At 51.2% G+C, this 27,916-nt stretch overlaps 1 protein-coding gene across 1 annotated transcript; it reads right to left on the bottom strand.

Moving 5' to 3' along the window:
* Positions 1 to 1,819: 1,819 nt before the first annotated feature.
* On the bottom strand, positions 1,820 to 26,874 carry ARID3B (AT-rich interaction domain 3B; the record flags this gene model as incomplete). Its single annotated transcript, XM_079540774.1, has 8 exons — positions 1,820 to 1,968; positions 2,808 to 2,909; positions 5,039 to 5,296; positions 5,467 to 5,726; positions 6,355 to 6,538; positions 16,497 to 16,569; positions 17,631 to 17,702; positions 26,296 to 26,874. 8 exons carry the CDS (start codon positions 26,872 to 26,874, stop codon positions 1,820 to 1,822), a joined length of 1,677 nt encoding a protein of 558 aa, XP_079396900.1.
* Between the last annotated feature and the right edge of the window lie 1,042 nt (positions 26,875 to 27,916).

Here is a 27,916-nt window from a genome sequence, read left to right as displayed (position 1 = left end):
GAGCTGCAGGCTGGGGGCAAGGAAAGCCGAGGTGGCACCCATCTCTGCTGCCAGCGGGCTGCCGCTCTGCAGCCACCAAAGACTGAAGTGTCAGAAAGCATTTTGCTGCAGCAGGTTTCGGGTACGTCTGTAGTGTAAGCAGGGCTTCGTCCCCCAGCTGCACCAAGCAGCTTTGCTACACGGAATACCAAGTGAAACAGGGGCTCTGGAGGCAGCCTTGTGTCCAAGGTGAAGGACAGAATCCCCAACTCAGCTGTCAGTTGTGCCCTCCTTTCCTACCTCTACCTGGCCTGTGCTATGCGCGTGTCCTGGGACAGAGCTGTCTCCTTGCTAGCCTAAAGGATGGGGAAGCCACTGCTCCTTTGCTCTGATTTTTCTGTCTTTGGTGCTACGATCAAAAATAAAAAATAAACACAATGTCAGCAAAACCACATATTAAAAAAAAAAAACAAAACAACAAAACAACAAACCAAGCAATAAGATATGCCAACACTTCCTGAAGAGGTTAAAAAACAACCCGAAAACAAACAAACAAACAAACAAACAAAAAAAAAAAACCCCAACAATAAGTACATATCTGAGGTATTTCATCTGCTCAAAAAACCTGACTGGGGCCTGAAGGATGGAAAGGACGTCACCAGGGCAGGAGGGATGGTGCTCGGGTCTGGTCTGTGGGCTGGGGAATGCGTGGGGCAGAGCGAGGCCGCCTGGGCAGCAGCTCGTGGGCAACCTCTGCTTGCTTTACATGGGTTGGAAGGGAGAGGGTGAGGAAAGGTTTGATTCTCTTTCCTCTGCTTCCCCACAGGAGAGCATCTTGGCTGATGGAGATTGGTTTTCTTTCTGCTCACGTGCAACTTGAAGGGGGATGTGGAGAGCAGCCTCCAAAGAGAAGCCGCTCCAGCAAGTCCAGATCAAGCTGCTTGTGTCCAGGGGAGCAAAGAATCGGAGCCAAACAAAGGCAAGGTTCGGGGGAAACGTCAGTAGGATGAATTCCCTAAGGAGAAACAGATGAGGCTGAGGGTGTTTAAAAATTGGCTGAAAGCCTGAAAAAGGCAACAACAGTAGGGAACGGGCCAGCAGCGGCCAGCAGGACGAAGCAGCTGATGGAGAGGGATTTTTCTGTCTGTGGGCCAAGCGCAGCGGTGAGAACGTCCTTCCCAGGCAGACCTCAGAGAGAGGGGAAGGAGGCTCATCGCACCTCTGGGGCTCCACGAGCGAGGGCTGCGTGGCCTGAGGGGAGGACAGACGAGCACTGGAGCGTGACAGAGCCTGAGGAAGAGAAGCGAGGAGGCTCTCCTGGCAGAAGCCATGGGAGGAGAGGAGCGAGGCAGCCTGCCGGCTGTTCCGATTGTCAACAAACTGAGCCGTGCTGCGGCTCGAGGAGAAGCCCGTTCCCCTGCCCCGATGCCAGCTCTTCCCACCTGCCTTGGTGACGTCTCAGCCATCTCTCCGCCCGCCGATCCCTGATTGAAGAACGCCAGGTGTGCCCCCCCTCTCTGCGTGCCACCCCCCAAGAGGAACACAGCAAACCCTGGGAGGAGGAGGAGGAGGAAGGAAACAGAAGTGAAAGGGAGGAAGAAAGGAGAGAACAAAGAAAAAGGCCGGACAAACAGGCGATGAAGAAAAAAACTCGCTGGCATGGAAAGGTTTCAGCATCATCATCATCATCATCATCATCATCATCTTGCCGTCGGCCAACCACGAAGCAGGTTCCTTGAGATGAGGTAATCTGTGCGACTCCTTCCCGGCTCGCTCCCCGCCGCGAGCAGAGAGGAAGAGCTGCCGGAGGCCAGTGTGAGACAGCAGGCTCGGCCGTCCATCAGAGAGACCAGCTAGTGGAGGGCTCTGCGCTGGGGGTTCCCCGCGATGAGGTAGGGCTGGGGGAGCAGTGCGAGCTGCTGCTGCTGCTGCAGGAGCTCTGCGAGCCTGCGAGGAGATGGACGACTGGCTTCTGGGCAAAGAGCACGCCTGCGAGGCACAGAGGTAAGGGAAGAGTTAGGGGGATGTGGGGGGGATGCAGCAAAGGGTGGCTGATGCAGCCCCAAAGGCTTCGTCCTTATGGTATGAGGCGGTGGGCTTGGAGGCAGATCAGAGCGTCAGTGATGACATGGAAATAAAAGCTGAGTTAAAACTCTCCTCAAGAGCAGGAGGAGAACAGTCCTTCCTGCCAGCACTGAATACAAAGTCCTTCCCATGTACAAGTTGGACTTACAGAATCATAGACCCATAGAACGAATGGCCTGGGTTGAAAAGGACCACAATGATCACCTACTTCCAACCCCCTGCTGTGTGCAGGTCACCAACCAGCAGCCCAGGCTGCCCAGAGCCACATCCAGCCTGGCCTTGAATGCCTGCAGGGATGGGGCATCACAGCCTCCTTGGGCAACCTGTGCCAGTGCCTCACCACCCTCTGGCTCAAAAACTTCCTCCTAATACCCAACTTCTCACCACATCCTCACTTCTCTGCTGCACCAAAAGGCCACTTGTGAGCTGTCAGCAAAACGCTGCTTGGGGACTGCTCAAGAGCAGACAGATCGCAGCAGAAAGTGGATGACATTACAGCGACAGCCCCTGCACAAACACAAAATCACCAAAAACCAGCACTCCAGAGGGTTTCTGAATGGAGAAACCCCAATGCTGAACAGAAAGGGCATTAATTTTGCCTACCAAAAAGTGAGAAAAACTCATCTCCTGCTGAAATTACAGCAGGAAAATGAGTAGCTGGAGAATGAGTATCCCCGGGAGCGTGCCACCCTCCCCACACCCTGCTGGGCACTCCCACCCCCCAAGGAGCAGCCCCTTCTCACCAGCATAGATCGTGCCGTTGATCTCCACCGACATGTTAATGCTCCCAATGCCGTTAGGTGACAAATTCAGCGCCGCCGCCGCCGCCGAGTCGGGTTTGTCTTCTTTTGAGAAAAGGAACACAGAGTTAGAGAGCAATGAGGGCAACGTCCCGTTTCTGGAGCCCACCGAAGGTGCGCAGCTCCTCCTGCTGTCTCTCTGATGAGGAAACCCCATGTGATGCTCACACAGCTGTCAAATTGTTAACGAGGGAACTGCGCACAGCCTGGGATCCCTCTGCTGCCTGCCCATCTCTTGGGCTGAATTAACAATCCCCACATAGGAAGAGCAGTCTGTGCATATGCTCAAGGTGGCTGGGCTGCAGCCACGTACCCAGCTCTTGTTCAGGGCCCCTTCACCAGGGTGGGGATTCTCAGGGAGCTGCAGTTCCTTACGGTGTGCAGGGCTCAGGCTGCAGCAGCTCCAGCGGCCACTGGAGGGAGAGGAGCTTCCCAAAGCATCCAAACGGAGCCTTCCTGGCTGTCCCTAAGGGCACGTGAAATCCCTTTTTGTTTTTCTTCTGTCCCCTCTGCACCGAGGGCCCTTGGGCCCTTTCTCTTTCTTGCGTAGTAGGAGGCTGGTTTGTTCTGATGTTAAAGGAGAGATGAACATCACGCTCTCCTGGATGCTTCTGAAGCCTCCAACTAAACCAGCCTGGAACTGTGAGCCTGGAACTGCTTCTCTGCGCTCACCAATTCAGCCTTACAGTTTGCACAGCTGTGCCATGGTTACCAGCCCAGCCTGTGTTGGTTTTGGGGACATTGTGCTGTTAAAACAGAGGGAGACCACGGAGACAGTCTGCCCAGCCTCTGGCACCGCACACAACAGACCTTATGCTCATTTCCAGTCTGCTGGGACTGTCCCTGGGAGGCATGCGAGGGGCACTGCTAACATTTAACCTAAATGTTGCTATCAGGCTCTAATAAGCTCACAGAGTGCTTTCCAAAAGTGCCAGTCAAAGCACTTTACAGAGCACAGAAAACGAGGGCACGAAAGACCTGCACACAGTCACGTAACAAAGGTGGCAATGGCACCAATGAATCCTGCTTAGGGCTCAGCCCTCAGCCTCTGCTTCTTCCTAGCATTTGGATTTAGGAAGCCCGGGGTGAAGTGAAAAACAGAACAGTGAGATGAGGGAACGGCTATTACTCCATCAAACCTCTATATTCCTGTTTACTTGCTTTTTAGAAATGTAGACGTGAAGTTTAGGTGGATGCACAGCTGTCACCACCTGCAGTGCAAAGACTGAATCCCACTGCGCTCAGCAGCTAGCTGCTACTGCCACAGAGGGGAACCTGCTTTGACCCCTGGCCACATCTAACTGTGGCAAAGTGTCTCCACGAAGCATTGCTAGCGAGGGCCTCCAGAACCACTTCCCCTCCTCTCCTGTGCACTGCCCAACGTGCCTGGCCTTGCGCCTTCATCTCACCGTACAATTAATAGGGGCCCCAGACCTTTAATTTGAATGGATCAAAAGGTTCAGATGAAACAGCTGCTGGAACTGAAATCTTCTGAGGCTTGGCTGCCCACTGAAGTGCAGCCCCCAGGACAGGTAAGGCAGCCACAGCGTTTAATGAGCTTTTGAAGCCACTCTGTAACAGTATTGATCCCGACAACGTGACCTTTACAGGGTGACTCCCCTTTCACAAAGCATTTCAGGACTGCATTTCCCAGGCCATGAATGCTGCTTATATCTGACCTCCTAACCCAGCCTTGCCAGGAGTTCTTTGCCTGCAGGCTGCGAGAGGAGCTGCAGCAGATGTGGGCAGAAATCACCTGACTCGCTAAAAGCACAGGGGCCCCTGCAGATACGCAGGGCTTTGTGGCCTCCTCATCACACCTGCCAATGGGATTCCTAAAAGCCGGGCATCGCTGCCACCTGCACTGAAAAAGCTGTCACCTCTGGGATCAGTTAAAAGGCACACGGGGCTGAGATGAGGGTAGGGCTGGGGAAAGCTTGATGGGCTGAGCGTCTGGCACAGGGCACGGCTTCCCAACCAGTCATCTCACAAGGGCCGGAGTGAAGCACGCCGTGCTCCAAAGTGCACAGGAGGCATTGAACACAGCGGTGCCATTTCAGCTGGCCCGCTGGAACGAAGAAACAGGCTTCGAGCGCGCAGCAGAGCGCTGCTGAGGACACCAGCTGAGCTGGCAGCTCCTCACAGTTGAAGGCGCAGCCGGAGGCGCGTCTTACCCTTGCCATTGATTTTGATCTTCATGGGGATCTGCCGCGCCATGCTGAAGAGGTTGCGCTGCAGAGCCTGCTGGACGAGCCGCTGCTCCTCCTCTGTCATCCGGGAGACTTTCTTCTCTGGTGGCTCCCCAGCCTCCAGCCTCTCCCGCAGCTGCTCCAGGGTGGCTGTTCTTGCTGCCACCGTGGCCTGCTGGCTAGCCAAGGTCACTGGCACAGCAATACGATTTGGCATCGACACGGTCAAGGGCACACCGTCACCTAGGAGAGGAAAGAGTTACTTGGATCCTAAAGCAAATACACCAAGACTCATCCGCAGGCCTGGGTTGAAAAGGACCTCAAGGATGATCCAGTTTCAACCCCCTTCCGTGGGTCACCAACCACTAGACCGGGCTGCCCGGTTCTGCTGCTGCACCTCTCCCCCAGCTGACCTTTTCTTACAGCTGCTGCTGGAGACACGCGAGCATTGCTGGTCCCGCTGCCCGGCGCGACGCTGATGATGGGGAAGCGGATCTTTGGGGGAGACAGGAGGGAAGGAGGCCCCGAGGCTGTGGGTGAGTAGCTGAACAAAGAGGAGCTGTAGCTGGGCCTTCTGCCTTCCCGCCTGTTGCCATCGATCGCGGCCTGAAGCTCCGCAGGAGAACTGAGGGATTTCTTCTCACATTCGTAGGCATACAGGTACTTCATATACCTGGGGGAGAGGTGAGCACAGCGAAGGTCAAGCAGGTTTCTCATCAGACAGCAAAAGGACAGCACACAGCACGCAGCAAGCAGGAAAACTTTGGGATGAAGGTGCTGTGCAGATGTGGAGTCTTCATCTGCAGTGCTTGCTGTGATAAGTAATACGTAGTTGGGGCCTGAAGCTCTCACAGCTTCCACTTGACCTCGGAAGCACGTAGTTACGTACTGCAACATCCAGAGGCAGAAAAAATCATCCCCAAAGCCTTTACAACTGACATAACATGTCAAATGATAAGTTAGGGCTCGCATCATAATGCTTACATGCAAGGTGGGATGACGTGAGGGTTATTTTGTCCAAGTCGGTACAGGGCAGCACCAAACCTCACAGCTTTTGCTGCAATCCAGCAGGCAAATTTGCAGGGAACACTGTGTGTATCAAAGGCTATAGAAACAGCAAGCAGCTTCCCTCTTTAGGACTCAACTAATAACTCAGAATAACAATAACCAAGAGGTAAGAGCTCTCAAGCAGTCCCCTCCCCCTGCTCCCTGTGCTGAGTGAGACAGAGCAACCTCAGCCCCCATTCTGCACTGCCCAGCTCCTGCTCTGACCTCTCCGCTGTCAGACCCTCCAGACTTACTGGGTTCGAAGTGTGAACGCGGCACTGGTGATGGAGGTGGGCAGATTAAGGCCTTTGGTGATCTCCCTCCAGATCTTCTTATTGATGATTTCCACCAGCCCTCCCTTCTCGGTCACCAGTTTGTAGAGCATGTAGAGATCCAGGATCTGCTTCGCCATGATGGGGATCCTGTTGATGGGAGTTCCTGCAGGGAAGAAAACAAGGAGTGAGAGAGAAAATGAGGCTGAGAAGCCTGGCAGGTCGGGGCTATTGATCTTCTTTCCAATAGGAAATTCAGGCAACTCTATTTGTAGCCTGACTCGAGGCCTCTCTATGGGTGAGTAAATGAGCCAGAGAAGTGTAGCTACACAGCACGTCCTTCTCATGAAAAACCCTTTCCTGTAGGCAAAAGCAATTAACAGACAAATAATAACCTGCAGCTAAGAGCAGCTTCTAAAATAGAAGAGGGGAAGCAGGGACCATTCAACCCTAGTGGCGAGGGAGCAGCCCAGAGGAATCGTTTGTTACGAGCTCCCAGGGCTATCTCCGATCAAATCTGTAGAGCTGGTGCTCAGGAAGGGGCTGAGCCTGCAGGCAGCTCGAGCTGCTCATGCACTGGGATTCTGCTCCCCCAGCCCCAGTACGTGCTGTGTGCCCGGGCAGAGCAATAGGAAAGGGTACGTGACACCCAGCACGCGTTTCCCCATCCTCCCTCACAAGCGTGCAGCGTTTTGCTGCAAGTTCTGCTCCCTGTCCCTGCAGCAGCTCTGGGACGTGTGTCCCGCAGCAGCCAACGCAGCCCAGCTGTGGGAGCCCTACTTGTTGCAAGGCAGTGATGCAGGCAGTGCTATGGAGCAGCGTGCTCACGTGTATCGACCGAAAGCCCGCTGCTGCGACCCTCACAGCTGCACCTGAAGGCCACAAAGCGTGGAGGGTCTGCAGAGGCCGCAGCGAGGAGATTTCGGCAAGGAGAGGAAGAGGGAGAAATGCTGATGTAGCAACCTTCTTCCTCTGCGTAGGAAACACCGTCCTGGATCAAAGAGCAGCCCACCCCGAGGTCAGCATCCTGCTACCGCAACGGCCAGCGGCAGTGCCGTAATGGACAATTATGGGATGCCCAACCCACAGGGGAGGCTTTTGCCACTGCTCATCAGCCAGCAGTGGGATAACGCCCCGGAGCAGAGCAGTTTATGGCCCTTATAAATGGGTTTTATTCGGTTTGGTGAAAAGGAGTTCAGCTAGCTCTGCAGATGTCCTCATTAGACACCTAAGTGCAATTTTCTTCTTCTTTTTGAAGCCTATTACACGTCAGCTCACGGCAATGATTCCCACAGGTTAACGAGATGCGGGATTAAAGGAAACTTCTTCAGCTTTAAAGAGCAGCCCTCAATTTCACTAAGGCACTGACTCTGCGAGACAGCATAAAGAGCAACCCGGCCAGGCTGGCCTGCGAGCTCCCTTGCTTCCCATCTCTTGCATCCTCTTTTATTTGCCTTCTGTCTAAACAATCCCCTCCCTGTGCACGAAGCTGACATCCATAAACTGCATCAGATCCTCTTCCTGCATTTCAAATCCCAGCTCCCTGGGGGAGGGAGGACGTTTCCCAGTTGTTTAGATGCAGTCTGCCTCCATCCAGCCCGGACAAAACGTCAGCCTGGGTGAACGCAATCCTCGCTTTTGCTTTGCCTTCCCCTCTGCCTCCATTTTGTCTCCTTCCGTGCGTCAAAAGAAAGATTAAGAGTCTGGTAGCAGTGTCACTGCAGACACGTAGAGGGCTGGAAGCGATCATGTTACCAGCCTGAAGTTATCACTCATCAGCTGAGCCGCAGGAACCGGTCACACCCAGCCCACCCCAAAGGCAAGAGCAGGGAAATGTTTATTTTGAAGGACTGCAGAAAGAGCTGCAAATAGTTCTGCCCACCTCCACGGCTCCCTCCGTCAGCACTGCAGTGTTTCTGCCCAAGCAAGAAACAGCTGGGGGCACAAGGCTCAGCACTGCTGGGCTGAGACCATTCCCTCAGCAATCCCACACCACTCAGAGCCACCCTATCTCATGTAGGGAATGGCATTGGCTGCTCCAGAAGGGACTTTCATCCTTCTCTCCCTGGACAGTGAGCAGATGGGGAGCGAAAGAGAAGGGTCAGATGGAAGGCTCCTCCAGCAAGCAAGCTGCTAACACAGAAGCACGATGAAATATTTACTTTTAAAAATAATATATTGATCCTAAACACAGCCTTACTCTTTCCTGGACCTCCTCATCCCTTAGCGTCTGGAAATACGCAAGTAAATGCATCCAAACGCTCCTGTGACACAGACAAACATTATCCAGTGGGAAATAAAGGCTTACATGTATTTGCAGAGCTTGCTCACCACCAGCAAGCAGAGGCCACCCCAGGCCTCACGTTACCAGCCCTATAGCACGCTCCCTTCCTGAGGTTTGCGTTTCAACAGGACCCACAGGTTGAAGCGCCCTGGGGTTTAATCAGAGGGAAAGAACTCCCATCCTTTCCCTGCTCTGCACAGATACAGCCACCTTCCACCTGTGCTTTCCCCCAGGATGAGAATCACCCCCCAGCCTGGGACGAGCAAGCACAGCGCTATTTGCATTTCGGACTTGACAAATTCAGGGCGCTCCTCACCAACTCGGTACGTTTCATAGGATCTGAGCACGAAAGCTGCCAGCAGAGCCCCCTCCTCCCACAGCCCCCTCCGAAGAGGAGCGAGGCGATAAAGTCTTTATTGGAAACCCCCGGTGCTCCGACAGGAAAGGCTGAAAAACAAGTATCATGGGACGAGGGGATGCTGAAGGCGAGCGGATCCTTTCACAGGCGGCCGCGAGGCTTGTCAGGGGCCATGATGGATTACTGTCATCTGGCAGCATCAGGATTAATGATCGGGAGGTCAGAGGGGAGAATTCCAAAGGGAAAGGTCAGCAGCCGGGGGCACAGCGTAAGACTTGTTGCCTTTTGATGGCAAACTCATTTTACTGTACTTTCCAGCTTCCCTCCATCCCGCCGGCTCTCAGCAGCGCTGCACACACCGCGGTGCACAGCCAGCTCCACAAGAGGCCGGGGATGACGACCTGCTCTTCTGCTCACGGTTCTCTTGGCAAACAAGCTTTCTTCCTTAAGCACGACCCAGCCACGGAGCATGGGGCAGCCCTGGAAGGAATCAGCTGGAGGAGGGTGGGAGGGGACAGAGTGCTCCCACTGGAAAAGGGCTGACGGGCAGCTGATGCGCATGGGAGACCTCAAGAAGAGAAGCTCCAAGACAGGTGTACTTGCTCTGCTGGGCTTGGAGCTGCTGGAGGTGGGAAACAGCCCCAGGGTAAGAGGCTGCTGCCTCCAGACAAGTGCTCTGCTAACACAAAAGGGCTACGGAGAGGGCAAAATGCCCAACCACAACGCTGGAAGGAAAAGGAGGAATCATCCCATAGGATGAAAGGAAAGACAGCTGTAACTACAATTCGGGTTTCTGGAGTGAAAGACTTTCCCTGGAGGAAGCCTGACTGTAGCTATAAACATCTCTGTCCTTCAAGGGAAATAAGCAGCCCCTCCTGCCAAGCTGTTTCACCCCTTTCAAAAGCTGCCTCTGTTTCAGGCAGACATAACAGAAGCCTACAGGGTGTACATGGATAGGTTTGAATGTCCCCTATGTCTCCTACGCTCGACAGGCTGAAGGAGAACCTGATTTCCACCTTCCAAGAGCTCTTTAGGAAGAGACAGAAGATGCAAGCCCTGGATCATCTCCAAGCGACTGTTCTGACATGTTTTGGCAGAAGAGGTGCTGAGCAGTCAGCTGGGTGAGCTCTGCTCCCCTGCTCTGTTCTGCTGACAGCTACAGCCCAGCACTGGCCTTCCCTTTTATCTAGAAGGACCTCCACACTGCACTGAAGCACTCCTCACCTACCCAAGCTCCTTGCTCAAGGTGGCTGCATCCTGTTTGCCAGGCTTCAGATTCATACCGACATCAGAACAGACAGGTGATGTTAAAAGGAAACTGTCACCTAAGACAGGTTGCACTGGATGGTCTCAGAGGTTCTTTTCCAACCTTGGTGATCCTATGATGCTAACAGGCTGACGGCAGGTAAGTCCCCTCTCTCCCACTGAGGAACATGCCCACTGCAGGGAGTTCCCCACCATCAAGCAGCCTAAGCCATGACTTGTCCTGCAGAGACAAAGAGCAGTTAATTACAGCCAGCCTGAAGCACTACTTTTTCAATCACCTCCTCCTTTTTTTTTTTTTCTTCCTATCCAGTGTACTTTCAAACGTGTCCATTTTTAGGTAAAGAACAAAGGAGGCAAGACTCAAATCATTACTCAGCAGAGTAACATCTGAAGTGGATTTTGGAGCAAAGAAGTGAATTGGCACAGAGGGGCATGTTTAAGCAATAACCCACATAGGGAAGGAAAGAGCTGCTGCTTCTAACTTCCAGCCTCCCAAAGTGACTTACAATAAGCCAAATTCTGAACCAAAGCTGGTTCCACACAAAGGCTGCCTCTTCAGCCACCCCAGCTCCTTTGCCTCAAAGTTGTATTTGTTGCCTTGAGCTCATCCTGATGGCTAACCCTGAGCAAACAGAAGGGAAACCAGCTCTCCCTGCCCGTGCCACGCCGATCTAATCTCTCCCCCCCTATTCATGGCATTTCCACAGCGGGCATCCACACCTCCCAGTGGGAATGTCACCACCTGATCTGCAAGCCTGCAGACCATTAGACACTGCTATCAAAGCGGGAGCCAGGATAGAGGGTAATTAATCATGTTCTATTTGACAGGAGGCCCACTTCTTATCTGCACCCCTCGAAACACCATCAGTTTCTGCTTCCCTCCTCAATAAGTGAGGCTGACAGCAGCCCCTTATCAGATTTCAGCTGCTGAACTGGAAGCAGCCTAACTGGCATCCCATGCCCCCGTTCTATTCACCAAGGCTCTGGCCACATTAACCTTCCCCACTTCTCCATCCCAAAACTGCGATCCCACAGAGATTTGTGCTCCTGTGCTGAGCTCGGCTGCTACTGGCACAGCTGGCTCCAATCTATCTGCTATCACAGATTTCTTCCCCAGATGTTGCACAGCCATGGTGGTGGCTTTGAACCAAGCAGACAAACTTCTCCAGGTAGAGAGGAGTTACAATGGGGGCAGCTGGGGAAAACAGAACTGGGTCAACGAGTCAAAAACCGAAGCATCTTCACACTGAGCAGTCCCACCTTCCATCCAGCTGGGTATCCACAGGGTCATCTTTTGTGAGCTGAAACACCTCTGCTGGTCAACTGCTCAAGTTCATCAATCACCGGAGGAACAGGCTGTCAGATTTAGGGGGAGGCCAGGAACACCCAGAATAAAGTACCCGTGCATAGACGAGCTCTGGGAGTCTGGGATTTGAGACACAAACATGCAGTCTTTGAGATGCTGGAGAAACGTGTTACAGTTTGACATCTCAATCTTCAGGGGAAGGAGAAACACCTTTGGCTCTATCCTTCAGTTCTGTGCAGCCAGGGATTCGGAGATCCCCAAAGGGCCACTGCTGCAGCAGGCTGGCACCAGGTTAACAAGCTGCAGAAGGAGTCTTGCCAACCAACAGCAGCCTGTCACTTCAAATAGGATGGATGTCTTAGCACACAAAACACAGAAGAGAATTTGCTTCTTATGAGAAGCAGCTTTTTTTACAAGTCCTAAAGTTATCCCAAATTTTGCTCAGGTCAACTCCCCCAAAACAGCTCATATATGTCACGGGTCAAGAGCTCACAGCCCAGTTACAGCCATGCAAGGATCCTCTGCGTGATCCAACATGAAGGACACGGATCCCTCAGGTTGGGATTAGGAAACAATCCTCCAAAAGAGTGGGCAGGCACTAGAATGGGCTGCCAAGGCAGGTGCTGGAATCACCATCTCTGGAGGTGCTCAAGAAACATTTAGATGCTGTACTGAGGTTCAGTGAGGAAATACTGGTGGTAGGTGGATGGTTGGACTGCACGATCTTGCAGCCTTTTCCAACCTTGGTGATTCTATGGAGGATTTTAGTCACCTGGCACCTAAGGCTGGTGAGCAAGGCGTTCCTTGCAAAGGTCTTCCACCTGCTGCAGAAGAATTTACACCAGTTCCCTCTAAAACTCAAGGAAGAAAAGTTCCTTTAAATGATGTACAGCACAGATTTAGCCCTGCACAAGTCGAAGAAGAATCTTGCCTGGTTGATTCAGAAGAGAGCAGTGCAGAAGAATGGCTCAGGCAGAAGATGCTGCACTGGGTTTGGTGCAGTGCATCGAGTGAGAATTTTCCACTGCAGAGCATCAGCTGCTATTTAGGGAAGCGTTTGCAGTGGCTCAGCATTAAGCAGGTAGCATGAACAAAGGACGCCGAGGATGGATGTCTATTGAGGTCTCATTTACAGAACTACATTGCTTAATTCGGATTCAAAAAATGAGGATGAAAAGCAGCAGCCTGCAGAATTGAACCAGTGGAGCAAAGAGTATTCCCTGGGCAAACATTTCATAAACTCCACTTGGCCTAGAGATAAAAGAATCCATCAGTAAATGCTTTTGTCAATAGGCTGGATTTGTTGTATTTCCACATCTCAAATGTGCAGACAGCATACAACAGCAGGAAAACATTAAAACCACACGGTCGGACTTACAAAGCCCCTTCTATGTACATCCACATAAAAAAAAACACCCAACAGAATGGCCAAGCCATCCGGGAAAACCAAGGTCATGCAGGAACCTTGAACAAAATTGGTCAAGCTGTACAATCGGAGACGTTTTACGAGCTCCTCACAAAGGCACTGCTTAAAAATGAACAAAACAGCTTCCCTTGGAAGGCAGCCTTCCCTAGCACACCGGGGCAGCTGCCATGTCCCTTCCCCAGACCTTTCCTCGACTGGAGTTTCTTGCATGAGCAGCACTCATCGATGGTCCTGGGGATGAAGCCCCACTGCTCTGCTTGCCTCCTGATCAGCTCAGCTATACATGACTGCTGCAGGACTCCTGCCACTGGCAGCCCTTCAATAGCTGGGGACAGAGTGCAGCCTGCTACATATCACAGGGTTGACATCTATGTTTTTCTGCTCCTCATCTTACCTTTTATCACAGAGACAGAGAAGAGCCAAAAATTAGCTCTGGGGCACGTTCACTGGGTAAGAAAAGCCTTCAAACTGCTTTTCCACCTTTCACTCCAGCCAGACCTGAGCACATCAGCCCACCTGGCTGTTTGGAGCACATGTTACCCAACCCCCTACTGCACAAAGCCCAGCTGTTCTTTTTGAGGGCTCTGAAATGGAAAAATATACTTTATGTGCCAGGACACCCACACCCAAAGTGAGAAAAGCTGATTTTGCACTGGAAACACAGATTCACAACGTGTTTCATATCACACTGCATTTCAGTATCGTAGAATCACAGAATGGCCTGGGTTGAAAAGGAGCACAATGCTCATGTAGTTCCAACCCCCAGCTGTGTGCAGGGCTGCCAACCAGCAGACCAGGCTGCCCAGAGCCACATCCAGCCTGGAAAGCCACATTATTTCCAGCAACTTTAAGCAGAGAAGGCTGGGGAACACAAGATTACCCTGAATTACTGTGAGGGGTCCTGTGTACTCACGTTCCAGAGTCAGAACTTGAAAACCCTCTTTACCAATTCATTCCAGATTCATTTACAACACAGAAACGTCGTAAAGCGAGCAGCCACGGGGGAGGGAAGCCACTGCTGAAGTTGCTTATCCACTCCTGAGGACAGTTGGCCTTCAGTGCGAGGCTGCAGAAGAGGCACGTGGAGGCACTGATGCAGCCCCTCATCCCACAAAGCTGCACCTCCTCACCCCCTCTGCCCCTTCAGTCCCACGCAGGGTGAGGCCCATGCACCTCAGCACACACAAGGCACACAACAGCAACAAAGGATGAGTTACAGCTCCCCTCTCATCTCCCTCTTCCATCATTATTGCTGCCAAAGGGCCATTTTATCACTTGCAGCTGTGGTCATTCAGCGACAACCTGCTGTGCTCAGAGGCAGATGAGACCTGCACATTTGATCTGCATTAAGCCTGTTTCATGGCTTCACTTTTTCTAGGTACATTCCAAAGAGCAGCACCAACAACCAAACCTTTTCATCCCTCCAGCTACTCGGGAGCTCCTGAAATCTACCATTTATCTTCCAGTTCAGCACCAGCTAGCAATCCTTGGGGCCTTTTCCATCAGCCCCAAACAAGGGGCACTCCTCTGGAGGATGACAGAATCCCTATCTTTACACCAGCAGTGTTTATTAGCAGAGCTGCTTTCAGACACAAGGTGCAAATAAAGCAGCTCTTCACACATAGGAGCTAAGAAACACAGCACTTTTCTCTCGGGTGCAATGAGGCCTCAGCATTACCCACTTTGGAGGACTCTCAGAACAAGGCAGCTGTTCAGCCTGGTTTGTTTTAGGTTGCTTGCTTGGCACGTAAAGGGAGGGGAAGAGAAATTAAAGTCTGAACAGCACCTTGGGGTAACTTTGCTGCAGAAGCCTCCGGATTTCTGAGTGCAGCAGAATACAGGCTCACTCCCTGCAATATTTCCACATCCCCTGGCAGAAAGCTGGCAGCTCCCTCTGCCTCTCCCCCACGGGTGGTGGGGCTCTTATGTTTCATTTCCAGCTCTCTTCACAAGAGAGAAAACAAGGGAGCTTCCAGAAAACAAATACACTAGGAAATGCCCAGATGATTAAAAGCTCAACTCCTCCAGCAGCCAGCTGGTGACAGGCTCAGCCCCTGCAGTGGGAAGGTGTCAATTATAAATAATTGAAAGGTAATAGGAAGGAGATACTAAAGTATTAAGCAGATTTCTCTCTGGGCATCTGGTGGTTTCTATTGCTGCCAGTCATACCCTTCAGATTGTCTTGTGTGTCAGCCATCCCAGCCTTTACATTAACACGTGAGCTCAGGTTCACATTTGCAAGCTAATTAAGCCTGGTAATGGCTGTGCCCATGAAAGCCAAAAACATCCCCAAAACTCAACTCCAAACTTCGAATGACTCAGAAACAAAACCTCCGTGAGCTCTTCAAACAAGGAAATTCAGAAAGGTCAGCTGTCAGCTCCAGCTGTGCCAGGAGAGGAGGACGTGGGTATGAAGAGCACTTGCCTGGATTTCCCCTTGGGACAGCCCTTCTGCTCCAGCCACCCATAGAAGGGGATGCAACCAAAGATGCAGGCTTCAGAAGGCCAATTGGAAATAAGACTCCAGGCCAGTGATCAGACAATCATTTTGCCCGCTCTTCACACTTACCTCCCAAACTCAGAAACATTTTGGAGACAGGAAAACGGACCCTGTCACAATTTGTGTCAGGAGAAATCCTGGTTGGATGAGTTTGGCTGGCTTGGCACATATGGAAAGGTAAAGGAAACAGCGCTGTAAAGGATTTACCAGAAATTCAGACACAGGTGATGAGTGTTTCCCCATGGGCTCTTTGTTTTATACAGCAGCATACTTCTATGTGTTTCCATTAAGAATACTTTGTAATGAGGGAACCAAACTTCGTTATCTAGAGGGTAGGAAGACTTAAGACAGCTCAGCTGAGCTGTTTCACACATGCACTGCCATCCTGGGACTAGGAGAGATGCAAGGTGCTGACACCATCAGAAGGAATGTGAGAACTTCTTTGAACAGTTTGCTCCTGCACTCAGTTACGCAGCTTTACTACATGGAAAACTGACACGTCGTGAATCTGAAGGAAAACCTGGCTTTGTCTTTCTCTTTTTTCTTCTTCCCAGGCCTCAGATTGTGAACTCTATATGGGGTGTGAACGCCTTCACACTCGGCTTCCACACACTGACGCAGAACATGAGAAGATGTGTGACAGTGCCACCTGATTCTGTGCTGCCCCTTATTCTGAAGGGGAGATCAGAGAATTCTCAGTGCTACTCAGCCCTTGTCGAATCGGGCTTTTGGGGGCACTTTGGTATTAGGTAGCAGTGATGGAAGAGAAATAGCATCTGTGAAATTAAATCAAAGAGCAGATGAATTCTTTCCTACTGAGCTCACCATCTTCCAAAGTAAATATCTCAAGGCTTACCCCCCTCCTTCCATCTGATCTGCGGGTTCAAGGGCTGGATTTGCTCTCTCAAATGCAGGAGGCAAGAATCCAAACTGCAGCAGTAATCCCTGTTTTACCGTATTGAGTTCACCCCAAAGCTCACTCACCCCTCTTCTGCATGAAGATGAAGAGGTCATCCAGGAACTCTTTCCGTTCAGGGTCACTGTCCAGTTCATAAAGCTGTTGGGGGGAAATAAAGATGGAGGCACAATCCACAAGGAGACAGATAAAGCAACAACATCCAACGGGTCATCTGGTGTTTGTTGTGGGGCAACCACAGGCAAGGAAGGAGAAAGCTTTCCTGGAACTTTCCTGGCAGGAAAAGCTCCTCTGAAATAAGCCAGAAAGCCTCAGTATGAAGAATCAGCCTGGCACCACTTTGCTGCAGAAATAATTTTACCCAAGGCTTTGAAACTCAAACACTTCCCTCAGCTCCTCAGGAAGCTTATTCCACGTGAGAGGCACTGCAGGCTGGCATTACCTGCTGCTTTTTCAGAAGGGGCAGCTACAAGCATCATCTCCTGCACAGAAAACCTACTGTTCTCTCACGTGGCCTCTGAGGCCACAGGATGACAAGCTGTGGTCAGTGTTGCTGAGAGGATATCACACAAGACAGAGGACAACGCCGTAGACAAAAACACCATTTAATTCCTTCTTGCTTGCATGGAAGATTTTGCATAACTTCATGCACTTTTTTTTTTGCTGGTTGTAGCTACTTTTGTGGAGCAGATCAACAGAAGAGCAAAGATTCACTGGGGAAAAATGTATTTCAGTTTCTCTGTAAGTGCTGCTAGCTACTCAGTACTCATCTAGCCCAAAAAAGGGGCTTCGTGGGTTCATTTCCTGAGAAGCACTGTGCTTTCTCACACGCTGAGCTCTGGGAAGAAAACACACTGCTGTATTTGCAGAGCAATTAGCTGCACCCTTTCAGAAAGCCAGCTCAGTTCAAAATGAATTCCTCGAGCTGATGTGACACATTGCTGCCACATTCAGATCTATTACCACAGTGCTAATCAGGCTCAAGAAACAAAACACTCTTCCCCCAGCCAGAGAAAGCATTGACTGAGACTGGAAGTTTTAGGAGTGCAGTTATAAAGGCTGAACTCAAACTACATTCCAGTGACCAGAGGCAAACCAGCCCAGCTCTGCAGGCTTTCTGAGCAACAGGGAGGGCTCGGTAGCCACAGGTCAGGGAAGGAATTCCCCCCGTCCCTCCCCCAGATGCCCACCATCAGACTGACCTTGGCAAAGTCTCGTGAAATTTCTCTTCCTCGACATCCATCACCTTCATCACTCCAGGTCACATTGCCGTTCTGGGGGGAGAAAGGAACGAAAGGCTGAAAGGGCAGCTCGGGAAAGGCACTGTGGACAACCAGAGAGCCTTCAAATGTGCATTTATGGGCATGAGCCTACATGAAGGCAGGTAAAGGCTGAGACATGGAAAGTGGCAGGTGCTTTGCCACGGAGGGGCTGAACAAACTCCAAACAGAGGCACTGCTTTGGCTCTCCACATCCATCTTTTTACCCAGTGCACGCCCTAAAAGCCTCTGGTGAAAGACCAGCAGTGTGTTAGCCAGCTATCCATGCTCACACAGGGCTCTCCTGCCTTTCTATCAGCCAGGTGTCACAGAACTGCCCCCTGTCATGCTCAGAGATGCCCTTCTGGCCTCCACTTGCTTGCCTACAAAGCAAAAAGCTGAGCATGCCAAAGAGAAGCAGGGAAATAAAACAGTGGGAAGGCTTCTTCCCATCCCACACCCTTACTTCTGGAAGCCACTGAATTTGGACTTTTCACACAGAAACGGCGATCCAGCTTTGCTGGGTGAAGCTTCATTCTTCTTAGGCATTACAAGGATTACTCTAGTTAGGCTTGTTCTGCCTGGTAATTCATCATCACCCTGAAAGCACAGCCAGGGCAGCAGACCAGCAGAGGAAGGCTCAGGCGATACGGCAGGACTGAGAACGTAAGAATGACCCTGAAAGCTGGACAAGCAGCTTTAAACAATAAACTTCATATAGCATGTGCACCAAAGCCCCTCCAGGGAAGAGCATGGCCAATTCCATCCAGCAGAGTGGCTTAGCCTGTCCTCTGTCCTGATACACGCACACATCCTGAAGTGGAACAAGCCAGAGGTTCCAGCACAAAAATGCAGGTAAATGGCACGGGAGGCCCAATATCTGAAATGCTGGGAGTCATCTGGCTGTGACACGTCCATCGAATTAGAAAGATGAATAGCTCTTGTCAAGGCCAGGCAAAGCCACATCTCCCCCTTCAAAAAACACTGCAGTGAGCTGCCCTAATGCCTGCTGATTTAGTTTGAGCCAGTAATTCCTGCTGGAAAGTCAATTATCCAGCGAGTCCCATCAACTGAAAGATATTTAATGGGGGATTATTGCCACTTCTGTTATGTCAGCTGTTTATTACAGCAGATCAATTCCCAGCCCTCTCTAGGAAGAGATCTGAGGACCGGTTTTGTTCCTGGGAGGATTCATCTGGGTGCCCCTTGCTAGCAGAGATTAAAACCATCAGGTTTTTTGCTAATTATGGTGATACCCAGCTGCTCCTGAAACCCCACTGCCTCAACACAGACCAACAAACCCACGGTAACAGAAGAAGAGACGAGCCAGCTTCTTCAGCAGGCAGCAGTCACTGCGCATCCCCAGCTTCACGGAGTCTAAGACAAAATGGTTTTAGATGGCTGATGCTTTCTTCTCAGGCGTGGGCACACGTTCAGAGGGCAAACACATCTGTAGTGTTAAACCCTAAATGGGGTGCTCCTAGAAGCCAAACTCTTGTTTGCACTGGGCCCTCAGCTCATGCTGAGAGCTTATTCCACTACATTTAGGATGGGGACAGAGAAGGGAAAGGAGCTTAAAGGAGACAATTCCCTGCCACCAGCGGGTTTGAGATTGGCAGGATTTCAGAACTGTCTGCAGGACAAGACTTGAGGAGCTATTTTGCTTGCTTGCTTTGGAGAACAGGTAATTAGAATGAGCCACGAGGTGATGTGCTGATACACAAAATGCCCCCTACCTTCTGCACCCACACCGTGAGGGGCTTGAGAGCACAGACTAATGCTCAGCACAAGCTAACTAGTGAAAGGAGCTTAAAGCCAGCCAAAGCCATGCATGTTCTGCCATATGCCCAGAAAATTGCTTGAGATGGATGTCACCTGGCATGACACGGAGTGAAGCGAGGTGAGACACGGAGGACAGCATTAGCACTTCCTCTTGTGACAGCTTGAAGGCAGGTTGCTGCCCCACGTTTAAGCCATCAGGAGAGATAAGGAGGGTGCTTCTCACCCAGCCTGGTATCAATCAGCGTGGAAACAACTCGGCTCCCTTCCCACCCATCCTCTCCAGCAGCCTTGGACAAATATCTCCAATTCCTCCACCTGAAGCACTGCGAAGCCCTGCTGTCATTGGGTTAAACGGGTTAAAAAAACACTTTCCCTGGTGTTGTGCTGCTTTTGTTACAGGCCAGAAATGCTTCTGCTCCTCTCCACGCATGGCTCCTGGCTGCCAAGGCCCCCACGCGGTGGCTGGGGACGTGAGGACAGGTTTCAGCAGGAGGTGGCAGAGCAGCCAAGCATTGGGCCAGCACAAAATGTCAGCTCAGCAGCCAGGGAATAAAGCCCTATTTATTCAGAAAGCGGCCTAAGCACCGACAGACACTTTCCCAAGCCTCAGCTTGCATCTCGAGGACTCTGCACGCCGAAAGCTGTGGGTCTGCGCCAAGGTTACAGTCAAAGATCCCAAATATCAGCAGGGGTTGGGACAGAGACTCGAGCACAACCACGCGTGTCAGTCCCTCCAGAGCCACGGGAAGGGATGCAGCATCAAACACATTTTGCACAGCAGCAACAGAGCCCAGAGGAAGCTTTAGTATCATGCTCCGTTCTGCCTAGGAAAACAAAGTTGCCCTTCGGTGAGCAGCCCTCCTCTGCAGGAGCAGCAGGAACACGAGAAATCAATATATCCTCACAAGTCATTAAAAGACCTTTGTATGAGTCAAGCAATGGTAGCAGGAAGGAAAAAACACCGCTCCGAGAGGCAGGTCGTTCTCTGGGGACAGCCCTGCCTCTCCCTGCGCCGCTTCGCGTCGAGGGAATTTGCTGATGTTTGACAAACAGCCGCTTCCATCGCAGCTGTGCCACGGCACGCAGGATTGATCCCGAGTTTCTTGCAGGAAAGGGTGGCAGGAGCAGCCCTGGTGCCCTGAGCTTGCAGGAGCAGCCCTGGTGCCCTGAGCTTGCTGTCCTCACTGAGCACCCTGTACCCAGAGCCAGCTTGGGGCCACACAGCGCTCCCAGACAAGCTGCAGCCCTCCCTTCAGAAGCAATTATATCTGCAGCTATTTTAGGATTACTCCCCAACCACCTGGAATATCTTATTAGAGGGAAGCTCAGATGTCCGGAGCAATTTTGCTTTCCAATCCCACATTCAAAAGGCAGGGTTAACCCCTTCCTCCAAAGCGAGAGTGGATGAAATGAGAGCAACAAACGCTCTCCTGCTTTGCCCACTGCATTCTTTCCAGGACAAAATCCTTGAAAGCCAGCAGCCTGAGCTCCCGTCTGCAGGGCAGCTGCTTCTCAAACGGACCACCAAACACCACGCTCGATAAAAATGGAATATCAGGGCTTGTAGAACAGCTCAGCTAGCCTACCGAGGTTAATTAAACCAGAGAGAACCTGCTGGAAAGAAGAAAAAACCTCCCGGAATGCAATAGAAAGTCATTCTGCACCTCCCTTGCTGCAGACCTGCAGTCCCAACGCTGCTTTCAGGCCAGAGACCTGCTGAAATACCCACTTAGGGGCTAGGCCAAATGTAGTGGGGCAAAAGAAAGCCCCCCTCCCTTCCTCCTGGGTTAACTGGAAGCACTGGAGTCAATGAGAAGGTACAGGGGCAGCAATTTCAGGATTATCAGGGAATCCACTGAAATTCCTTTTGTGGGCAGAGTTAAGCCTTAGGAAGTGAAACAGATGCCGTTATAAAGAAAACTGTTGTACTACAAAACACTGATAAGATCAGGACTACTGCCCTGAGCTGCAAGTTCTCAAGCATGGAGAACCAGGGCGTAATTACTGCGGACATGGGCTGCCTGGTAAAGCCTGGCTGCAATTGGAACAAGCCCTCCCCACTGCTAATAACAGAGCTCAATTCAGTATCTACAGCTTCAAGAGATCGCTTTGGAAAACATGTTAGTGATTCCAGGAATGGCAGGGAGGATGGGAAAGCAGGGAAAGACAAAGAAAGAATGGAGTGAACAAATCAGCCCTTTTTATAAAGTTCCTTTTGTGCTCCCAAAACCCAGCGCTGATAGCACCACACAATTCCTTGCCAAACAGGAATTCACTTCCTCATCCGAAAGGAAAAGTCGGGCTCTTTGTGAACCATTCCTATTCACAAGCACTGGGAGGAATTAACTAAAACCTAAGTGGCAAGAAGAGCTGCTCAGTGTTACGTGGCCAAGGGAAGAGAAATTCTCACTGCCACGAGATTCTCGGGTTTGCCCTGAAGTGAGAAAACAGGAGTACAACACATTGGAACTCATCCCACCTACTGGCTCCAGTGCTAGCTAGGATATCTATAAATTGGCACTGAAAGAGACAAGCTGCAGCTATTCCTAAAGATAAATTTAGTGCCTGAATGGATCCTAAAATGAGCCAAATAGGATAGAAATGAGCTCCTTACTCTGCTGCTAGATACAGCACAGCTGCTGCCGTGCACTGCAGCCCTGATGAATGCCTCGGAACCGTCCTGTGTGATGAAGATTTGGGGCAATGCCCTGATGCCTCATGCAGGCTGTTCATTGCTGCTGCCAAGAATGGAGAGGGCATGAGGTGCCCCTTCCCACTTACCTGTCAATTTAAGCAAGACTCTGCACCTCTTTCAAGTCTCTCCCCTTGAGTTGGCACGATCAGCAACTGACTCCTGGATTTCCACGCAGAAAGAAAACATCCCCAAACACAGCCCACCTCTCCACAAAACCAGCCCCAAAGCCCCACATCTCAGCACCTTCAGCCCGGGCTCAGGACGAGCCCAGCAGCTGTTTCTCTACAGCACTTCAAACAGACACGTGAGAGTCCTTTTCAAGGCTGGCTATAGAAAATGCATTCCCTCCTTGATTTATGCCCATGGCTCCGTTTTCATTCTGAGTACAGGAGCCTACAGGAACCTCTCATTTTGTGTGACAGCACTGGAAGTCACTTAAATCTTCAGTCACTGGCTGAAAACCTGGCTCCTGCAGTCGTTACCACAAATGGCTCCTTGGTTCTGCCCTCCCTTACGCTATTTGGTGTGACAGATACACCTCCTTTAACCACAGCCTCGCTGCGCTCCAGCAACAACGCCGCGCCGTGAGCTACAACAGCAGCCACTATCACAGGGATGAAGACTCCAGCAGAACCAACCTATAAAACACACGGCAGGAGAAACAGCAATCCACAATTTCAAAACCCATCTTCTGGAAGAACACATTTGGCTTTTAACAGCCGAGAAACCAAACGTTTCACGTTGTGTGTTACTGAAGCGGACTCCATCTGCTCCACCATAGCAAAGCAGAGCGACCCACATCAATGAAAAATCCAGCCCTGGATATCCCAGATCAAAGAGGCAAGATGGGCACTGTCTGAGATTCAACTTTTCTCTTCCTGCACCTTCACCCCCTCTGGATTAATGAGTATCTCCTGAGCAAGACCTCGATCCGCACAACACTTGAGGCGCATAGCTAAGGCTATGGAATCTCAGCCACTCGCTCATTCCTAGAGCCTGGAGCAAAAGCCAAGTAATTATTTTAAGCTGACTTATCTTAATAAACACCCTGACCTCTGTAAAAGTTTAGGTCAGGATTTTCAGGAGTGACCGGTGAGTTCTGAAACCCGAACGCCAGCCAACCCGACAAGAAACGTGCTGCTCAGAAAGCCAGCGCCTGGCTCTGCAGCTACTTACCTGGCTGCACCTTAGGAAGGCATGAAATATCAGCTGATGCCTGAAAACCTTGGCCTTGTTTTTACATTCCACAAAGGAATGCGGGTACTGATGTGCATGCTGTAATAGCAGCCTTGCAAAATTACCCGTGCGAGTGCCGCACGCCAGCCCCAGGTAGAAAGGAGTTGGAGCAAGCAGCATAGAGGCAGAGGTGCTGGTCCTGCCTCCAGGGTAACCAGAGCCACCGTCAAGCAATGCGAGAGCCTGCAGGATGAGGACCCCCACCCCACCATCTGCTACAACCACCATTTGCACCCGCGGAATTAAAAGCTCATTCTTCTTCGTGGACAGACAACGTCCTTTGGAGGAGGGCTGGAGGTGGATCTGTGCAGGCTTGGAGCTGGATGAGGAGGGAGCTGAGCACACCCCCTGCTCGCCTTTCCGGGCTGCAACTCCCCGACAAGCAGCTCCACTCCCTCGCTGTTTTGTGCTGATGGGATTCCCACCGCCCCTGTGTCATAAGCTGAGCCAGCTCTTTTGTCTGCTGCCTTGTTGTACAATTATTTACTTGGCTGTCCCACAGTGAATAGAGCCTGACTTCAGCCCTCTGCTGCTTTCCGCTTCTTTGCTGTTTTCACACCTTCCAGGCAGTCTCAGCCTGATGCTTTCAAGATGCACTCTTCTCCAACACATGGAGACTTTTAGGAGAACGATTCACACTTAGAAGCAGCAGCAGAAGCAACTTTCACTTCTCTGCAAGCAACAGCCATTAAGCATACCACAAACAGGGCAGGTCCAGCTGGGAGCAGCACACACTGACCGGCCATTAGCCTTCAGCCTCAGCACAAGCTTGACAAAACAATTCAGGAATCGTTTGGAAAACGAAGTGAGGAGCACAGGCACTCCTGTGCTTTGTTTTTTCTGCCCATGTCAACCATTTTAGTCAACGACTAAAGAAAAAGCCCGCTGTCTTTAATGTACACATCTCAAGTACAAAAAAAAAGCAACAAAAAAACACCAAAGCAAGGCAGAATTAATGGACTATCTGCAGATGGGTTCACATTTTGTCCCCCCCCTGCAGCCACGGCAGCCCCCCTACCCGCTCATCCCTCCCCCTCTCTGATCCCATATACTGCAGTTAAATTTTTACTCCCTGGTATGCAGGCTCCGCTGGTGAATGCAAACAAGTTGATCTGCAATATTTACCCTACTCAAGGTGAATATACTTCAGCAGCATCATTAATGCTGCCAGCCTCAACGCAGCCCTCAGTAACATCAGTCAGGTCCGAGAGCACTTGCCTTGCTGACCCCAGCAGAAGGATGTGCTGTTATTTTAAGTTTTGCTTCCTTTGTGCACGCTGGCTTTCACATAAACTGGCCTGAAATCAGAGCCGTGCAAGCTGCAATCCACTACGAAAACACCGTTGCTTAAATGCTACAGAACTGGGCCAAAGCATCGCTATCAGCTCACAGTGCACCAGTTGTATAAGGGCAGCTTGGACAATATTGTTTTGCTGTTCCACATCTGCTAAGGGCAGATCTAGCATGCATAGAGTCATTTGTCTTCCTGAGCAGGGCAGGCAAGCCAGGAGCCAAGCCCATCCGCTACAATTCTCAGGACCCTCGCAAGACGGGCGAGCAGTGTGACAAAGCACAACGACGACCTTGTCGGCACCCATCACGCCAGCAGTAAAAACAGCCACAAACCAATCCCAAGTTTATCTTTCAGCCTGATCCCCTAAAACCAGAGTCCTGCCCACCCTTCTCCGCCCAGAGCCCAGAAAGGGGAAGCTTTTGTCAGCCATTATGATCCTGCAGATTCTGAGGCAGTTTCTGCAGCAACTGAGCGCCGCGCCGCCCTCATTTCCCTACAAACTCCTATTTCAGAGCAGCTCTTCAAGAAAATGTGGCAGCAGCTGGGTGCCCGCTGCACCCTGTGCACCAGGATGGCTCAGCCAGCATGCTTTGCAGGCCCCAGTGCCCCTCACCTGCCACACACATCCATGTTGGAACCAGCAACCAAACCCAGGTTGTTTGGAGCAGCTAGGCAGGAACCTCCAGGCTGCAGCAAGCAGAGTGGGAGAAGCACCAAGGCTTGGGGAGGGCTTTAGCAGCCTCTCCTCAAAGCCCTGCCCGTGGCAGAGTAAAACAAATCTCGTGTGTGTGATCCAAACGTTTACAGCCACCAGTGAGCAGCTCCAGCCTCTATATTTCACCGCATTTGCAAGAGGGGAACGGAAGAAAAACAGATCCCTTTTTGTCCATACAAGGTTTCTTAGCTCAGATTTGAAGCAAAACTCAGTTGTGTGCACACTCAGGCTCATGTATCTAGGAAGGAGGGTTAAATCCCATTTTTTTCCTGTGGTTCAATTTCAAATACAGGCTGCAAATGTCTCTGGAAGTCAGAGCAAGTTAAAAACACACCACACAAACACTGTATTAACTGACATACCTTTTTTCTAACAAAGAAAAGAATTATTGATCTCTTTCTTGCTACCCATAACACAACACTAGCCAGAAACCCAGCTGAAGTCACCGCAGCCAGGTCTTACACAAAGGGGTGAAACAAAGCGTAGGTGAAATAGATTGAGAGATCATCAGGCAAATATCTGCACCAGAATAAACAGAGCACCAGCCCCATTCTGAATGGCACAGCAGCAGTGAGATAGAAGATAAATGAGAGGGAAAAAAAATCACAATCCTCCCTCCACCTGTCCACACAGGTTCTAACAGATTCAGGCTGATCTATTGTTAGCTAGAAATCTGTGTCTGTAAAGCCAGCTGAGCGCTTGAGATCTCTCTTTATGAGAGCAAACCTGGAAGAGAACACCACAGAAGTCCACACATGCCCAGTTCTTGCCTCTTTTCTAAGGCTATTTCCAAATAGCCAGCGCTTGCAACGGGCCACCGGGCTACAGAAATGCTCAGTCTGCAGACAGCCACCCTTATTCAGAAGGAAAGAAAGTTGGCACCGACCTGTTTGAGCTGCTCATCCAATCTCCAGTTCTGGCGTGCAGACGGGGAGCCGGCATATGGCTGCTTAGTAGTGTCCTTACCCTGTTCTTCTTTGCCCTGCTGTCCCCTCTGGTGCCCAGAGGCCGGAAGAGGATTCGAGGTAGAGGCCACTCTTTGGTTGTGGTGGGCAACTTTGGGAGCGTGAAAATATTTCAGAGCAGAGCAGGATTCTTTTCCAGTCACATCAGCACCATCCTCAAGATCTCCTCCTTCCAACCCCGCTTCCTCCTCCTCCTCATCTTCCACCTCTTCCTCGTCCTCTTCTTCCTCTTCCGGCTCCGAATTCATGCTGCTCTGATCGAAAGCCCGCGTGGCCCCAGCTGCAGGTGGGCCTCTGGCCAAGGGACCGACAGCAGAGCCGCCTGCTGCCCTGCCAGATGTGGCCGCCAGCACGGCCTGCTGCACGGCCAGCTGCTGCGTGTAGAGCAGCTGGGCTTCTCTCATCTGCCTCTGCTGTCTCTCCCTGGAATCCATCTGCAGAGGAGCCTGCTGCTTCTGCTGCTGCTTTTGCAGCTGCTCGACCACAGCTTCCAGCTTCATCCCGCAGTTTGCATGGCTGGGAAAAGAGGGGGGTGGCTTTGGCTTTATCAGGATGGGTTCAAGCCCCGACCTTGGGAGATTGGCAGAATCTGAAAGATAGACAAATATTTGTCCGTATGAATATAAAATGCTTTCATCTTTTCCCCGGGAAGAGGATAAATAGAGTGCAAAGCCAATACTCTTTCCTGTGCAGGAGACCGTGAAACAATCAGCTTCATGTTTAACAGCCTCAGGCTCCAACTTGCATTCAATTTTCAGACTGTTTAATTGTATTTTCAAGCTGAACACATTTGCTATAACCTCACTTTCGTATACCCCAAAGACAGCATCTGAAAGTGCCTCATCCCCATCCTGGGAGCCCGTTCACTGTCAGAATCCTCCCGTGCTAAGCTATTACTTTTGAAATACTGGGTTTAACTGTAGGGTTTGCTTCTTCTGAAAACACTACCTTAAAAGGAGATAACCGGGGTGATAATCTTGACCATATTTCTATTAAGAAACGTGCAAGCCCATTGCATACCACTCATCCCTAAATTCCTTTATTTCACGACTCAACCACGTTCTCAACGCTTCTGATGTCTTAAACACTATTTTTAGCCACTGCTTTTCCCAAGGAGAGCGAGAGAAGAGCGAAGGGGAGATCGCTGCAGCCTGAAACACAGCGAGGCACAGAGCAGCTCCTGCCCACAGTTACAGAGCTGCCAGTGCCCCCTGAGCCCTGCCGGTGGTTTCCCTTTGATTTTCTGAGCCAAAGGACCCCAAAGCACTCCCGGATCCCTGTTGTGAAGCAGCACCAGGCTGCTCCTGGGCAAACACCACCAAAACGCAGCCCAGGGAGCAGCGCAGCTCTGCTCTACAGCTCCCAACAAGATGACTACGCCTTTATCACCAAACATTGGGAGCAGCCCACGCCTGCAGGACCTGCTGACAAAGACGGTCTTGCTTAGCTTCTGCTTTTTTTTAATGTAAGAAGATGCTCAAGCAGATCTCCCTCGCTGCCCTTCAAGGTTCATGGGTATCAAAATACAGCCGGGTGGGAGAA

This window comes from Tetrao urogallus, assembly GCF_951394365.1.
Source record: "Tetrao urogallus genome assembly, chromosome: 11".
NCBI classification, from domain to species: domain Eukaryota; kingdom Metazoa; phylum Chordata; class Aves; order Galliformes; family Phasianidae; genus Tetrao; species Tetrao urogallus.
This window is presented reverse-complemented; position numbering and strand designations above follow the sequence as displayed.